This window comes from Microcebus murinus, chromosome 10 (assembly GCF_040939455.1).
Source record: "Microcebus murinus isolate Inina chromosome 10, M.murinus_Inina_mat1.0, whole genome shotgun sequence".
In the NCBI taxonomy this organism is placed as follows: Eukaryota; Metazoa; Chordata; class Mammalia; order Primates; family Cheirogaleidae; genus Microcebus; species Microcebus murinus.
Window position 1 is genome coordinate 4,123,881 of NC_134113.1, and position 17,703 is coordinate 4,141,583.

General features: G+C 58.9%; 1 protein-coding gene across 1 annotated transcript in view; it reads right to left on the reverse strand.

Moving 5' to 3' along the window:
• The window catches only part of FBLN1 (fibulin 1), an 83,971-nt gene that overhangs the window by 17,278 nt on the left and 48,990 nt on the right, over positions 1–17,703 (reverse strand). Inside the window, exons 15-16 of the mRNA XM_012757376.3 lie at positions 9,557–9,699; positions 7,641–7,772 (exon numbers count right to left, since the gene is read on the reverse strand). Of these exons, the coding sequence (XP_012612830.2) occupies positions 7,641–7,772; positions 9,557–9,699 (275 nt within the window). The remainder of the gene's footprint in view (positions 1–7,640; positions 7,773–9,556; positions 9,700–17,703) is intronic.

The following is a 17,703-nucleotide window of genomic DNA, read 5'->3' on the forward strand; positions in this document are numbered from 1 at the left end:
GACATTAACAGGGACAAAACCAACAACCCCTGAAAAGCAAGCACTCTTAGCTGTGGGGCTCACATGGCAGGATGCTAGGGACACTGCTAGGCCACCTCTCAGAAGCACGCTCCGTAGCTTAGTCGTAAATCTGCCCCCCAGCACCCGGTCCCCCTGGCACAGAGCAGCAACCCAGGATGTTCCTGTGAATGAACAAGACATTTCAAGGGTGAGAGGACCCGGGAGGCACAACCAGCTTCCAGCCAGGCCGGACCCGGCAGCGCAGGCAGGTGGGGCCGCGGGGGCTGCGCAGTCCCGGCCCTCGCTCCGGCCGCCGCTCCCTGAGCGCGCTCGGGGCTCCCTCCCGGCGGCGCACCTGCCATCCTGACCACCTCCGGCCAGACTACTCGTCGCGTGTTAACCTAAGCACGTCGCCTTGGTCCTCGCAAGAGCGAAGGCGACGTTACCACGGCAGCTTTACTGAGAAGGCAACCGAGGCCCGGATGGGCGAGGTAAGCTGCCTGGAGTCACACGGCTAGAAACAGAGCAAAGCATCAAGCCCAGGACGGCCGACCACGGCCACCGGAACCCAGTCGCCCACTGCCCTCAAGGACCGCCCCGGCCACTGCTGCTTTTCAAACGGTAAACGTGAAATAGGGTGACAGTCCTTGCATCCCAAGAGGCGAAACTGCAAATGCCATTGCAGGACGTAAAATGCTGCAACTACCTTTAACAGGGGCGTGAGAGGGCTGTCGGCGTGCGCTGGCACACTGGCCAGACTCAGAGGCCACCCTGCATACTGCCCGGACACGCCGCAGTGACCCCTCTCGGTCCCAGTGTGTCTCCCGCAGAAAAACCCTCCAATCAGAACTCCCCGGAGGCCGGGCGCCGTGGCTCACGCCCCATAATCCTAGCACTCTGGGAGGCCGAGGCGGGCGGATTGCTCGAGGTCAGGAGTTCGAAACCAGCCTGAGCAAGAGCGAGACCCCGTCTCTACCATAAATAGAAAGAAATTAATTGGCCAACTAATATATATAGAAAAAATTAGCCGGGCATGGTGGCGCATGCCTGTAGTCCCAGCTACTCGGGAGGCAGGAGGATCGCTTGAGCCCAGGAGTTTGAGGTTGCTGTGAGCTAGGCTGACGCCATGGCACTCACTCTAGCCTGGACAACAGAGCGAGACTCTGTCTCAAAAAAAAAAAAACTCCCCGGGGGACACCTGCCCGGGTTACGCCCTGGACCCTAATAAAGGTTTTAGTCCCAAAGGTTCTCCCCACCTGTGTCTCCTGATGGCTCCCGCTTCCCGCCGGCCCTGCCAGGCACGCCGAGCTCTTCCTCGGATCCGTGAGCAGTACCCTGCTCTGCCGTGGCCTGCGTCCTGCTGGGCTGGGCTGCCTGCCCTAGGACTCACCTTACCTGCACACACGCCCCTCACCTGCTTCCTGGTTAGGGCTGGCACTTAGACCAGACCAAATTAGAAAGCAGAGGCCAGGCGGTGTAATCCTAGCACTTCGGGAGGCCAAGGAGGGAGGATCGCTGGAGGCCAAGAGCTTAAGACCAGCCTGGGATGAGACAGCAAGATCTCATCTCTACAAAAAATTTCAAAATTAGCCGGGTGTGGTGGCACGTGCCTCTAGACCCAGCTACTAGGGAGGCTCAGGCAGGAGGATGGAGTGAGCCCAGCAGTTGAGGGTTACAATGAGCTATGGTCAGGCCACCACACTCTAGCCCAGGTGACAGAGTGAGACCCCGTCTCTAAAAATAAAACATTTTTTTTTAAAAGAAAGAACTGATGTTTATAAAACACTGGGTCATTAGGACTTACACCCGGCACCCCTACTATGTGAGAGGCTGTGCGAGCCTTTCACGTGGGCCGTCTCATCCCAGCGCTTTACTGGGAGTCTGTAATTGGGGCATTTCCTTTCTAACCGTAATATGTAGCTGTCTCTACCGTGAGCCGCCCTCATTCAACCCTGTCCATTCAGACTTTACTGGCTGCCGTGGTGCCCGCCCACCTTGCCCCTGCCAGGATGAGGACACAAACACTCGGCTTCTCGGGGGACCCTGCGGCAGCCGGGCCCTCGGACGTGCCTGGGGGGCCGGGGGACTGGGGGCAGCAGAGAGTGCACATGGGACTTGCCAGGGAGCCGCAGCTCCGACTCGCTGGCTGTGGGGCCCTGGGCCGGCACTTGGATCTTTCTCATACAAATGGTGACGCCAGCCAGGGTGGCCAGCCCTCGAGACTGCTGGGGAACCCAGCCGCACAGCATGGCAAAGGGTTCTGTCCCGCGTGGGGTGAACGCACAGGGAGGAACCAGGGACTCCACCGCAAAGCTGTCAGCAAAGTCTCCAAATCCTGTCCCTGGGCCCAGGGCGGCCTCGGGCTGGGCACATGGGGTCTGGCCTCGATTCTGCAGGCTCATCTGTCTCCAAGCCAGACAGTGTAAATGAGCTCAGAAATCAAATGCGGCGTGCACACACGCGCCCACCCACACTCACCCCCTCACACGCACCTACGCACCCCCGCGCCCAGCCACGCGCACCAAACCGGATCAGAGGGCTCGCCCAGACGCAAGTTTGGAAAGTGGAGTGGGACTGAACGTCTTTTTAGACGCGCAGGTTGTAATTAAAGCCTGTTCCCAGCCAGGGAGGGTCCTGCCCCGGCCTATGAACAGCCTCCCTAGACAGGGGCCAACTCCAGAAATCTGCCCGAAGGGGTGGGTGTCGCCAGGAACCACTGAGCTCCGAGGGTTCCTGGCGGCCCCGGGCCCCCGCCAGCCCCCAGCAGCAGACGGGAGGACGCAGGCCCAGGCGTCCCGGGCAGCAGCTCGGCACGGTGGCCGGAGCTTGGCGGGAGAAGAATCAGAGAGCACTGCTCCGGGCCCCCGTCCCTGCCTCAGTGTGGCGGCGTTTGAACGTCACCTCTCGACCACACGGACGTGAAGAGAGGTCTTTGCTCACGAAGGGGTGGCCCAGGACCCAAGACCCCATGGCTGGGAACGCTGGGACTGTTTAAAAGGAGATGCTTCACTACTTCCCTTCTCTGGCTGGGACCCAGACCCCACTGCTGCTGGCCAGTGTAGACGCGGCTGGTGTAGGCTGGAGAAAAAACGGGGCTTCATGCAGACCATGGGGGTGGGAAGCCCTGGAGTCGGGCAGCCCCAGGCGTAACCCTGGCCCTCGCACACTCCCCGGCTGGGAGATCCTGGCAAGTGACTCAGCTCCTCTGGCCTCAATCTTCTCACCTGCCGAATGGGCACAAGCACCACCCGTGCTGCTGGACGCAGGGCGGGTTATTAAAGCAGGGGGATCTAGAAGAGCCGTGGGCGGCACGAGCCTCCCGAGGAGCTTCCCAGACCTCCAGTGGATACCGAGGCCCCTGGAGAACGTTCATCAAGGCCTGGCCCTGCCCCTTCCAGCCTCCCTTCCATGCCCCACTGCGCACCCCGGACGCCCTGGCAGCAGACACTGGGGGGCCAGGTGCAAACGCAGGCAGCCTGCGTGCTCGCTGGCTCCTCCCGGCTTTGGTGAGCTTTTAACAGAAATTTTGGCAAAGCAGACCCTCATCACAGACAGGTTTTCCCTCCCTAGAAAAAGAAAGGGCTGAGGAGCGTGGTCAGGAGGCTCAGGTGCCCGCTGCAGCCCAGCAGCCCAGGGCGCCTGGGCGGGCCCCGGCTGCCTTTCTGTCCCCTCCCCAGGCTGGTGACAAGACGGTCCATGCTCCCCATTAGTCATCGCTTGGGAGTTACTACTTGGAAGACCCCCTTCCCGGGGCACCCCGACTGCAGCCTGTACCCCGCATGCTGAGAATGAACCCAGAGCAGCACGAGGAAGGCTTTGTAGTGGCCCGAGAGAGCCCCGGGCGTTAATCGGGCGTTTTCGCCCCGCGGGAGACGCATTCTCCATGTTCCGCCACAGCTGGTGAAGGAGGAATGCGCGGGCTCCGCAGAGACACAGCGCGGCGTGGGCCTGCCGCGGAGCCTCCCGACCCCGCTGAGCCCTGCGCTTTGAAGGCTGCGTCAGAGGAAGACCTGGCCCTTTCAGGCTCTCAGTAGACCCCGGGCATCTTCTCCCTCTTCTCCTGTTACTTTAGGAGGGGTGGACACAGTGGCCGCAGGGCCCTGGCGGCGCGTACACTGGCTGTTTTTCTGGACCACCCAAACTCCCGGCAACTCTGTCCGGGTCAGCAGCGGCCATCCGCGGGCTCCAGCTCCGGGGGCGGTGGGGCGTTTGGGGAAGAAGGGCTCCAGGCCCCTCCAGCCCCCAATGACACGTGGCCTCGGGCAAGTCCCTGCCCTCTCTGGCCCTCGCTCCCTCATTCTTTAGAGGGGACGATCCCCCACGTCACCGGGTCATGGCAATGACGAAACGCCAGCCCTCGGTCATCACAGGAGCTCAGCACGTGCTGTTCCTTCACATGCGAGGAGACTTAGCTCGGGCCTGGCTTCTTCCGGGGCCTTCCCAATCCTGGCGTGGCCTGGAGCGGGCAAGTGTGCAGCCCAGGGGCCTCTCACGCCCGGCAGGGAGCAGCAGGTGGCAGGTTTAAGTGGCCCAGAAGATACCTTGTCCCCTGCGATGACTTAAAGGGTCTCTGTCTAAGACTCGGCCCGGCGTGAGCACCTCGCTGCTCAAACCAGGTGAGGACGCCCAGGCCCTGCGGTTTTTCAGCCACACGGTCTAACGTGGCATTGAACTCAGTTCCGTCCTTTGCCCGAGGGAGACAACCGTGGCGGCGGTCGGGGGCACCGAAGAAGAACGCAGGTCAAAGCGCTTGGCGATGCCAAGGAGCCGGCCAGGTGAGGCACCGGGGAACCCTGCCTTCCTCGGCTGCCCCACGCCGGGCTCGCGTCCAGCGGCAGAACAGCCCTGCGCCAGTGGGACAGGCCTGGAGCTGTGCACCCGGGTGGCTGCCCCCAGAGGCCAGGAAGCCCCTGGGGCATCATAAGTTATTCTGGCCAGAAGAGGCAGGGGAAGGAGGCCCAGGGAAGAAGAGTCCAAGCAGAGGAACAGGCTCAGAGACCAGCCAGAACCCAGCCTCAGGCCCAGCCTGGCAGCACCTGGCTCCCCGGTTCTCAGTCCTCCACCTGAGAGATGACCCTGGGGCCAGGGACAGTCCAGGGCCCAGCCAGACGGGACAACCTGCAAACACTCTGAGTGGAAGGGGCCGGGGCTTGGCTGGGGCTGGGCTACGGGCAGGACGAGCTCCAGGGCCAGGCTGGGCCCCGCCCCTACGCGGCCCCAGCCCGGAATTCCACAGGCCAGGGCACCTGTGACTAAGCACTCGGAGGGCAAGCCACTCGGTCCCTGCAGCCGGATCCACATTCCGTTCCCAGGAAGCCCACTGCCGGGACTGGCACCTGCGGTCACCTCTCACCCCCCGGGGCTCTGTTCCACTGCCCGCCGTGCCCTGAGTCACTGTGAGAAGACTGGCAACCCTCCCAGCCTCTATGGGCCTCAGTTTCCCCTCCTCCAGCAGAAGGGGTTGGAAGAGATGGGTCTCTGGGAGCCTTCCGGCTCTGACACGCCAGGATTTTCTGCCCCAGTGGGTGGGAAGCCGAGAAATCGAAGCTCCCAGGTCGGGTCTGTCTGGGGCGCAGAGGGGCCAGAGAAAGGCGCGGGTGGGCGCCGGTTCCGGGCCTGGCGACTCTCCACCCTCCTGGCTCCGGTCGCCCAGGGAGGATTTAGCTGGGAACCGAAGATGAAAAACTGCAAGGAACCCGCCCCCGACAGAGCCGTCTCGGGCCGCCGTGGAGGCTGGGCCCCGTCTCTGCGCATGCCTGTTTCAGCCTCTCTGAGGACATGGGTACAGGGTGGCCTCGCTTCCCTGCTGGGACACAAGCCCCCGGGGCCAAGGGCCACACTGTGTGTACCCATCTCTGTCTCCGCAGGGCCCGGCCCAGGGTCGGGCACAGAGGGGGGCTCAGAAAGAGCTCAGAAACTGAAAGAACGAACGAGTGAGTTGGAAGGTTCTCTGATTCCACACTCGTGGTTCCCAGAGCCGGGAGTCGCCCTGGGGCTGGGCCGTGGAGGCCAGCGGCAAGCAGGGCGGGCACGTGGAGGGCTTCCGTGGGCCGGTGTCAGGGTGCTCCCCGCCCCCGGCAGGGCAGGGCAGGGCTCGGCACACCCTTGCCCCCACCTCCTGCCGCCCGCCCTCACGCACAGGGGGCTGCAGGGTCCCTGAGGGTCTCTTCGTCTAAACGCTCACGTGCAACCGGGTAAAGTGAGGCCCGGCGTGGGCAGAGACTCAAGGGCAAGTGGCAGTTTCAGGGCTGCTGACGACGGAGCTGCATGCCCTCCCGGGATCCCGGCGAGGGCCGATGAGCCATTAATTGTAATTAACTAATTATTCCCGCTGCCAACTAGCGGAGGAGGCGGCTGTGGGGGAGCCTCGAGTGACTCAGTCGTGTTTACAACATGCAAACCCATTTAAGAGCTTGTAAAGTTGCTATAAATGGCTCTTTGGCAAGAGGGGAGTAACGACTCCCTCCCTCCAGCTGCACGCAACAACCTGCTCGAAACAACCGTCCCTCGGGTCTGGGCGCGAGGACCGCGGATCCGAGGTCCAACAGCGCCACCTGGAGGCCACGCTGCAACACGCCCTGCTCGGCGCCCGGACGCCTGCTCCGCTCAAGACCACAGGATCCATCCAGGGCCTGGGAGACTATGAAGTCTACCCTCCTCCATTCACAGTGGGGAAACTGAGGCCCAGGTGACGGCAGGGACTGCCCTCCATTGCTCAGCTGCCTCGAAAGCTTGTTCAGAGTATAAATTTAAACCCCAAAACGGCAGATGTAACCATTTTCGTTCCCCACGAATGCTTTGAGATGTGGCGGTTCGGGAGAGGGGCTGTGAACGACCGGGACAAGCTCGCAACGTGGGGTGGGTCTGGGTGTCTGCTCACACGCGCAGGTCGGGGCTGAAGCCCGTCCCCGGTCAAGGAGCGTCCTGCCCCGGCCCGAGCTGTCACTCACGCACGCCCTCCACCCAGAGCGCACTGAGTGTCGCTTCCAACCCCCTGGCGACTCCCCTGCAGCCACTGCTGTGGCCGTTCCCTCTGCCCGGTCGACCCCACGTCCTCGCTCGGGTGTCACCTCCACGAAGCACCCTCCCGGCCTCCGCCCAGGCCTCCTTCACGCTCTCAGACACAGACATGGACTCTCCAGGGAGGGGAGCAGCGAGCGCCACGTCCAGGGGGCTGTGAGCGATGGCCGGACCCTGGTCCTCTTACCAACCGACGCGGGGGGAGGGGACAGCAGCTCTCAAGCCCACATGCAAGTCAAGTCAGTTCCGAGGCCGAGACGAGAGCTCAGGTCCTCTGAGCCCTACTTTGCTGTCCGGCCCCTCCATGAGGATAAAAATCCTATTAGCTCCCACTGACCGCGGGACTGTGTTGAACCCCGGGACAAGCCCTGTGCTTGTGTAGTATCACTTGAAATTCGTGGTCATGAGCCAGAGAGAGGTCTCTTTAACCTGCCCATTTTGCAGGCGGGGAGACTGAGGCCCAGAGGGGCCACCTGGGGTCAGATCCCAGGCCGCCCCTCTGGCTGAGACTGACCGGGAGCCGCGGAGTTCGGCGCTGGGCCCTGAAGCACAGGCGGGCGGGATTTGGGAGGGGCACTCGGATGGGAGCTGTGCTGGCCCGGGGGTCTCCAGCCACTCACCCACGGTCATGCCGTCCATGTAGCGCTTGATGATGTCAAAGGAGTCCCGCAGGTTCCCTTCCGTTATGTCGAAGATGATGTTGGCCTGGCTGGCGGGATGCGGCGGCGTGATGGCCCGGAGAAAGATGATCTCTGCAGCGAGAGGTCGCCGCGTGGGAAAGGGCGCAGTTGCAGCCCCAGCCCGTCCCAGGAGCCCACCTCCCTGTGACCCAGGGGGGCTGTTCCTGAGCTCCCTGCATCACAGCCTGTCCCTGTTCGCTCAGCGGGGAAATTGAGGTTTGGAGAGATGTGGGATCTTCCCGGAGGAGGTCACGGAGCTCATCAGTGGCAGTGCCAGCAGGGAGGAGTCATGACTCTGGGCCAGGGGAGGGACATGGGCAGGGGGACAAAGGGAGAGAGGGCAGGGAGGCCAATGGGGCAGGCTCCTCCCTGCCCACAGCGCTGCGGGCCGGGCAGTCGGAGGCTGCGTCCATCCCCCAGACCCGACAGAAGCGCTGGGCAAACCCTGCCTGAGAGCCGCGGGTGCACACTCTCCCGGGTCTGGGCAATACTGGGGGTGTCCTCTCCCTGCGCCTTGGTTTCCCCATCTGCAAGGTGAACGAGGAAGCCAGCAGCTGCCCAGTGAAGGTCAGTCAGGGTCTGGATTTCCTGGGCCCAAGATGCCAGCAGGTGTCCCTAGCCGCACCCAGCTCCCTGCCGGTAGCCAAGTCACAGCTCAGCGCTGGCCAGAGAGGCCACGAGACCGGCCGTTAGGGACTTGGGAAGGGCTTGTGTGTGGTTTGGTGAAACCCCATCATTTTGCACAAGGCAAATACCAGTTTGAGATCTTCTCCGACCCAATCCCTGCCACCCTGTGAAGACTCTGTGCCTTCCCTTCTCTAGAGGGACGGGCCGGCGTGCAGGGGGGCCGGGGCACAGATTGCTCCTTCGGGCAACCCCGTTGCTGGGGTGTCTCTCCGCCCTCCCGCCCCCACGGCCAGGTTACCCCGCACGACTGTGTCACAGTGCCAACGCGGGTGTCGTCATGTCTGGCTCACCTGTACCTCTTCCCCGAGAGGGTCAGAGCTCTCTTTTCTCATAACTGTGTCCCAGAGCCTGGCCCTGAGCCTGACACAGAGGGCCTCCGTCCACGCCTGCTGAGTGAATTAGTGATGGCTCGACCCTCTGAAGGCCGGGGAGGGAGACTCCCCAGAGGGAGGAGGGTGGCACAGCCCGGAAGTGACATGCGCAGGGCAGTGCTCCACCCACGGCCTGGGCCCTGCGCCAGGGGAACGCTGCAGTGATGGCGGGTCTACACAGCAAGCCAGGGGCTGGAGAGCCAGGCTGGGGCGTGGGGACACTGACTGAATTAATCCTGGGATCCCTGCCCCCAGTCTAGCCCCTGCAGTCCGTCTGCCCAGGTCTCAGGACAATCAACGTTTCTACATGCACATCTCACCAGCGGCAACCCTCCGACGGCTCCCCGAAGCCCTGGGCTTGAAGCTCCAACCCCAAGTTGAGGCTCCTGCGTGTCCCCACAGCCCACCTCTTGCCACGCTGTTCCCCTCCAGCCAGAAAACTCGGCCCAGGTCCTCAAGTGCCCAGTGTCCCCAAACCCCCAGGCCTCCAGGCCTGTGTCCCGCTCCGCTCAGCACCCTCCTCTCCCCTTTTCCTCCCCTCACTCAGTCATCTGCTAGTCACTACTCAGGCCCCGGCGTGGCGGTCGCTTCTTGCAGGAGGCCCTCCCTGACTGCCCAGCGCACGGCACGGAACCGACACTTGGTGGCTGCCTGCAGAACCACGGTCACCGTGAGAAGAGGAGGGCTGGCGTGCGGCAGGCTGGGTGCGGGGAGCAGGGACAGAGGCCGGCCACACTCCACGTCGCCAACCCAGCCCCGGCCCGCAAGGAATGGCTCCTGCAGGCCACCCGCACTCACCTTCAGGGCGCGTGAACTCGCGGAAGGTGGGCAGCGAGATGACGGTGTGGGAGATGGTGTGCACCGGGTCGAACACGCAGGTGACGTCGTTGGGGCGGCAGGACTTGATGCAGCGCACGGTGTCTGTCTTCTCCTGGCGGAGCCTGGGGGGAACCACAGCACAGGAGGCTGACGGCCACGTCGAGGCCACGGCTCCAACAGGGGCCGAGGACCAGGGAGGAGCAGCAGGTGGCCGGTCCCGGAGGCAGCTCCACCGGAGAACGGCGGTGGCCTCCGGAGCCTGGCTGCTCCTCGGGGACACCTCACGGCCCTTCCTGCAAACTGGGCTAGCACCCTCACACCAGAGGTGCCCCCTGGTCTACTTCCGCCCCGGCTGGGGGTGAGCACGGCTTTGAGACCTGCCAAACGCACAGACCGAGCACCGGCATCTGCGACAGCCACTCACTCACTGATGCACTTGCCCAGCAAAGGTGATCCGAATGCCTGCAGGGCACCAGGGCCCGGGACAGCAAGGTGAACGGGGAGGCGTGGTCCCGCCTTCCCAGGGCCCACAGCGGGGTGGGTAGCAGGGTACTAAACGAGCGGGCACGTGTACACTGCAGAGCCCGGCGCCAGCACCAGGAGGTCAAATCCACAGCGTCTTGCAGCGGGGGCAGAAGGGGCTAGAGTTCATCAGGTCTGTGTTCCAGGCGCCGTGCCAGACACATTCTTAAAACCTCTCTATCATAAAACACACAGAAACTACACAAACACGAAGGTATAGATTAATGGGTTATCATAAGGCGAATGCCTTTACAATCACCACCCAGGCCAAGAAAGAGAACGTGGCAGCCACCCGGGGCCCCTCACGAGTGCCAGACCGGGGTCGACCCCTCCTGCTGCCCCAAAGTAACCCCCGGCCTGGGGCCCATAGCGATCCCCTGTGGGGCTTCTCTGGAGTTTTATCACTCAGGTGTGTATCTCTAAACACACCACTTACACCTGCCCATGAACAAGTTTTTGTTCCGCCTCTTACGTTCTTTTTAATCTACGGGTTTCTTCTTCACCTCTTTATTTTCCATACAATTTCCCCGTTAGAAAACCCAAAGCAGGGCAGGGTGTGGCGGCTCACACCTGTAATCCCAGCACTCTTGGGAGGCCGAGGCAGGAGGATCGCTCAAGGTCAGGAGTTCGAGACCAGCCTGAGCAAAAGCGAGACCCCGTCTCTACTAAAAATAGAAAGAAATCAATTGGCCAACTGAAAATATATAGAAAAAATTAGCTGAGCATGGTGGCACATGCCTGTAGTCCCAGCTACTCGGGAGGCTGAGGCAGGAGGATTGCTTGAGCCCAGGAGTTTGAGGTTGCTGTGAGCTAGGATGATGCCACGGCACTCACTCTAGCCTGGGCAACAGAGTGAGACTCTGTCTCAAAAAAAAACCAAAGCAGGTGAGGTGTGGAGTCTCCTGCAGTCTGGACTTTGCCGGCTGCGTCCCCACAGCGCTGCTCAGCATGTGCCGCTGTCTCCCGGATTTCCTGCACCTCAGCAGTCAGACCCAGAGCCCGATGGGAGGAGGCCCAGCCCCTCTGGCAGGGGGACAGGTGGTGGGGTGTCCCCCATTGGGGCTGCGAAGCCAGCAGTGGCAGTGATGCTTGGGGCGCAGGCCACTGATTCACCGGGGACTGCAAGATGCTGACAGGCTGGTTCTGTCTCTGCATGTTCATTTATTAGCTGGGAACCTTCTGCAAAGACATGCTTCCCTTATGCTACTTGTCACCAGGAAATGCAGTTCACAGAGGAAAAGCAAGATCAGCACTTAATCCTTTCCTTGTGTGTTCCAGTTTTCAGAGGAATGAACTAACTAGCTCTCTGTCCTTCTCCAAAGGATTTTTTTTGGAGGAAAAAAAAGTCAGTATGAACTCATGATTTAACCCATTTGATGAGGTGTGATCCTTTTGCAATTATTATCCTTTGCTGAAATTCAAATTTTCCCATCTTTGGCCAGAGGGAAAATGAAGTTGGTTCTCAGGTCCTTTTGACCCGGCCCAAGCAGCCTTTCCTAACTTTCTTGCTGTGGCATTTGACAAAAGGGTCTGGCCTCATCTTAAGCTTTTACTGCCCAACACCTGGCATCAGCCACTTCTCCAAGAAGCCCTGGATTTGTTTTTTTGGTTTTTGTTTTTAGTGGGAAACGGCATTTCAAGGCCACAATGTAGATATGAGGGGTGTTCGGTGCCCGTGGATTGGTCATTGTTTCTAGCCCCCTTCAGAGGACATTTAAAAAATAATATACAACATGAGTTCACACTGATATTTCCAATTCAAAACAAGGACCACACGGTCTTTAATTTAATCTCTTCCATATTACAAAGGAATCTTTTCCCCCTTCTACATCAGAATCCTGGTTCTCGAGGACACAGAGTATCCCAGAATTACCCATTCAGTTTGCTCCACATTACATACATAGTAGTTTGAGAATGACAATTCTAAAATTACCACCACTAACATAATTATTGAAAATAACTTTTTGATATGCTTCCCCTGTCCTGCTCAGCTTTTAAACAGATGCGCTGTATCTGCTTTGTCTGAGCTACATACAGCAATTCACGCTATACCTTTCCCTGACAATAGTTGTAGTTCTACAAGTAATTATATGTTTAACGCTTTCGTGTTCATAATATCAATAGTGCTCTTTGTCCACGAAAGTTAGTTTTGCTGGATATAAAATCCTTGGCTTACCTTTTCTTGGGTATCCTAAGTATACTGTTTCATTTTCTTCTTGTATAAAGTGTTGTCAAAAAGTCTGATGAGAACATATTGTTCCCCTTATAAGTCACTTACTGTTCTTTTTTCTAGATGTTCATAGTTTGTTTTTTCCCCTCTTTTCTTTAAAGCCCAATAATTTCACAAGAATATGTCTTAGTGTTGATATTCCCAGGTCTGCGTTGTGTTCTTTCAATATGGAATCTTGAATCTCTTTTCTAATTTGTATAAAATTCCCGACTTATCATTTATAGCATTTCCCCTGTTCCAGGTTTCTACAGAGTCCTATTACCTGTTCCTCAGCCCTCTTTTGCATTACCTTGAATATCTGTCACTGTTTCTTGGAGCCTTTCTTCTATTTTGTTATTTCCTTTTTGATTTTCAAAATTTTTGTTTGTTTCGACTTCCATTTCGAAGTGTTTATTCACTTTTGTGTCCCTTCTAAGTCTAGTCTTTACTTCTGAGATTATTTTTAAAATTTTTATTATTTCTTTAGTCTATTGCCTCCTTGCTCAGTTTTTTCTAACTCCGACTTATGTTGTTCTTCCACGACGTTCTGATCGTTTTCTTAACACTTTCGGTGGGTTTGAGATAGAATGTGAGAGTTTTTGTTCAGTCTGTGAGCACGCCCCTCTGGTGAGCTGGCGTCGCCCGGGGGGGACGGCGTTCCGCCTCTTACTCTTCCTATCTTTTAACAACTTCGTGTACCAGTTTGCTAGGGCTGCCCCAACAAAATACCACAGACTGGCGGCTCAACCAGCAGAAATGTGCTCTCTCCTGGTCCTGGAGCCCGGAAGTCCAAGATCAAGGTGTCGGCAGGTAGTTTTCTTCGGAGGCCTCTTTCTGGTCTGCAGAAATCTGCCTTCTCACTGCGTCCCCGCATGGTCCTCCCTCTGTGCGCGTCTGAGTCCTCATCTCCTCTTCCTATAAGGACTCCAGCTGTGCTGGCTTAGGGCCCCGGGCGCGTGATCTCATTTTTACCCTGATTACCTCTTTAAAGGTCCTATCTCTAAATACAGTCAGGTTCAGAGGTACTGAGGGTAGGACTTCAACATACTGTGTGTGTTTCCCCAAAAATAAGACCTACCCATAAAATAAGCCCTAGCAGGATAGCTAAACATTTGAGCAATAGAAGCCCTACCCCGAAAATAAGCCCTCATGACGGGCGTGGCCACGCAGCGCATCTGCACAACCCACGCATGTCGTCGTGGAACGGTAAATTAGAGGAGCAAGCCCTTCTCATCTGCCCCGTCATGACAGCTACCATCCCAGGGGTGACCAGAAAGGTGCGGGCAGCCCCACCAACAAGGTCAGCTCCCCCCGTCGGGTCCTGGCCATCCTGTGCGTGCTGCAAGCTGAGGCTTTGGGGGGGAAAAGAACACGTGCCCTGAAAATAAGCCCTAGGGTGTCTTCTTGAAGAAAAGTAAATATAAGACCCTGTCTTATTTTCGGGGGAAACACGGTATACCTTTTGGAGGGCACCATTCGGTCCATGACACTTTGTATGGCTGCCCTGGGCTGAATGGTGTCCTTCCGAAAACGATGTGTCAAAGTTCTCGCCCCCGTACCTCGGGATGTGACCTGATTTGGACGTGCGGGGCTTGACTGTGGGCACAGTTAGTTGAGTTCACACGGGAGAACGTTGGGCCCCTAATTCACTGTGACTAGTGTCCTTATAAGGAGGGGGCTACGTGAAGACAGAGACACACGGGAAGAATGACACGTGGTGACAAGGGCGGAGGTCGCAGTGACTTAGCTGCAAGCCCAGGAACACCACGTGCTGCCCACAAACCGCCAGCGCCAGGAAAAGGCGGCGGGGAGAGAGGAAGAGAGATTCCCTCCAGGTTTCAGGGGCAGCACGGCCCCGCACACACAGTGACCCAGGACTTCCGGCCTCCAGAAGCGTGAGACGCTACACTCTGTCGGTCAAGCCGCCAGCCTGTGGCGTCCTGTTGCAGAAACTAATACACGGAGTCTGACCTTGACGGTTTTTGGTTGATCGACTTCCTGGGAAATCAGTTTTCCTGAAACATCAGAAAGAGCGCCGCTCACGGTAGTTCTCCCGGCTTCACCGAACTCGCTGCTCTGTCTCTTTGGGCAGCTCACTTGCCGGCATTCCTCCACGTTTTCCCGGGCCTCCGGTTCCCGGTCTCTGTTGTCTCTTTCCTCCTCAACTTTCTATTGCGTTTCCAGCGGTTTCTCCCCGGTGTGCGGCCCTGACCTCAAGGGAAGCCATGGCGGCTCCGCTGCAGAAGTTCGCAAGGGCTGCACTGCTCTGGCCCCCTCAATCCCCGCCACAGGCCCTTTGCACACCCTGGCCATTGGAATGAGCGAAACGCATGCACGCTGTGGGACTCTGGGCAAGTTCCTCAAACCCTCTGTGCCTCCACGGCCTCGCTGTGAAACGGGGACACTAACAGTACTGGCCTCGCCAGGCTTCTGTGCGGAGCAAATGAGTTAGGAGCCTGAAGTGCCTGGCTCTCGGTAAGGACTGCGGCAGCGGCCACACCTGCTACTGTTATCATTACACTGAATACCGCTAGTATTATTTTTCTCCTTGGGAACTTGACTTACTACAGTGACACAGCCAGAAAAGCGCAGGTCTAGGAGTCAGAAGGGATGTCAGCTCGACATCCGTGACCTTGCGTAGGTCCAAACTCTCTGCACCTTCACTCCCCATTAAACCAAGAACCGCATGGCCACTCGGTGACCTTCCAAGGAATGGAGAAAGCCAACACTAACACTTACTGCCTGCTGACTTCCAGACACCGCCCAGCGTGTTGTTTCATAGTCTTCGAAATCATCCCTGCGGTGGGCCTTGGGGCTCTGAAAGGCGGGCGACTTATCCAGGTTCCCAGAACTGGTAAGCGGCAAGGAGGAGATTCAAGCTCTGCTCCTGTTTTGGTTTTGGGGCACCGGATGGTCTCTCCGCAGGGTGGTCTAGGACACGGGTAGAGCCCCAAGGAGCCGCAGGGCAGAGGTGAGCTCTCAGGCCATTCCGATGTCACCCCACCCGTGCACTCAGGCACACACAGAAACCTCAGTGGGACCGGCCGCCTGCCAGGGTCGGGAGTTCCACAAGCGAGGGGGAGTCCAAGCAGAGCTGGAGAGTCACTCGGTGGGAAAGCTGCAGAGGGGACTCGGCCAAGCCGTGGAAGGCTACTGGGACCTCTCCCGGAGAGGTCTGTCCCCTCCTCTCAGCACTTCCACAGACACGAAAGCAGAAGTGCTCCTCCTGGCAGAGTCATCAGGACCACAATGAATGAATGATGGAACAGAGCAACTGAATCCCTGCTGTGCCTTGCTGGAATCATGGAGATGATGGTATTTGAACTAAACCTTGAAAATGCTACCCACCCATCCAACCATCCATCCATCCATCCATCCATCCATCCATCCATCCATCCACCCACCCATCCATCTATCTACCCACCCACCCACCCATCTATCAGTCCATCCACCCATCCATCCATCCACCCACCCACCCACCCATCCATCTATCTACCCACCCACCCTATCCATCCATCCATCCACCCACCCATCCGTCTATCTACCCATCCACACATCCGTCCGTCCGTCCACCCATCCGTCCATCTGTCCACCCACCCATCAATCCGTAGATCCGCCCATATGTTTATTCAGATGTTTACTGAGCTCCTTCTTCGGGCCAAACATTCGAAGGGTACTGAGGAGGCAGAAACTACCCAGACACAGTCCCTGTCTTCAAAGAGCCCCCCGTCCAGAGAGGACGATAAACAAGTAACAGCCACAAGACAGCGGGGTAAATGCTCTGACAGAGGACGCCTGGGAGCCAGGGGAGCTCAGACGAAGGCAGGCTCCACCCGAGGAGAATGGCGGTTTGCAGGAGGACAGCATGGCACATGCGAAAGCCACAAGAGGGCACATTCAGGGAAGGGCAAGCCACCCCTGGGGTCAGAACAGGAGCAAGGGGGTGAGCTGGAGTGGGGGCAGTCGCAGCTAAAAGAGTGGGCAGAGGCCGAAGCAGGCAGGGCCTCAAATGCCATCCCAAGGGAGCTAGAACCACGGAAGATTGTGAGGAGGATTAGACCAGTCAGGACCAGAAAGCCCTCTGGCTGCACCTTGGAGGATGCACTGGAAGATGGAGAGGGGACGCTGGGTCAGACCAGATACGATCAGAGAGGGAGGCTTGGAGTCAGCCAACGGGACGGGCTCACGCTCCCGGGCACAGCAGCGGCTGCCTCTGCACGAGGCGTGGCATGAGCTGCGTGCGGCCTTCCCCACTGGGCAGCCAGGTGAGGCATCCCCCGTCCCCGCTTACGTGAAGTGCAGGAAGGACCTCAGGACCCTGCAATATTCTTTACTTGATGCCACTGTGGTTCTGCCTCCCCCCTTCGGCGTGTGCTTGGAAAGTGTCGTAAGTCAAAGCCACAGACATGCTAGAGACACAAGCCGGGGTTGGCAGAAAGTCATCTATTCCCTCCACAGAGGTGGACAGAGCACCTACTGTGCGCTAGGCACCCCTTGCCAGCAGCTGGGGACACCACCCGGTCCCCGCCTTCACGGAGCCTTCTGGAAGACGGGGAAGACAAATGCACAACACGGGTCAGTGGGACCCGCAGCCTGCTGTCAGCACCATGAGGAAGTGTCTCTAGGAAGACTGGCAGGGAACGCAGGCCGGCATCAGGGAAGGCCTGTCTGAGGAAGGCACACGTAAGCTGCAGGTTAAGCAACATTCCGGCCTTAGGTGCAAAGCACATGCAAAGGGCCTGAGGCAGCAAAGAGCTTGGCAGTGTGGCTGGCGGGAAGTGAGCAAGGGGGGAATGACTCAAAGTCAGGCTGGAGACCAATGCAAGGACTGGATCATGCACGGCCTCAAAAGGCGCGGTGAGGATTTGGAGGGCTCAGCCGAAGTGCGAAGGAAGCCAGGAAGGGTCTACACAGAGGCTGAAAGATCACCCCGGCTGCTGAGCAGCCCCAGGGAGAGCTGGATGGACGCTGGGAGACCAGCAGAGGGGAGAGGCGAGGACAGTGGCTCAGCTGGAACCGAGGCGGAGGAGAAGGAGGGAGGTAAGGCCCACGGCGGGGTATTGTGGCAGAGCTGAGGAATCAGGAAACCAGGGCTTGGCTGCCAGCTGTGTGACCTTGGGCAAGTCACTCGCCCTCTCTGCAAGAGGAAGACACGTGTGCCTGGCAGGACTGGCTGCGGAGGATCCCGGGAGCCTCACAGATGCTGCGCGGGCCTTTGCCTCCCGCACAGGCCTGGGTCCTCGGCGCCGGCCCCGGCAAGAGCCGCGTCCGAGACGGCACGACCGAGCTCCGTGTTTCCGCGCCACGGCCTCAGGCTGCTCACCAAGACAACAGCTCCGTGTGCGCCGCAGGGCAGGGCTGTGTCAACTCAGACGGTCAGCTCCAAGCGACACGC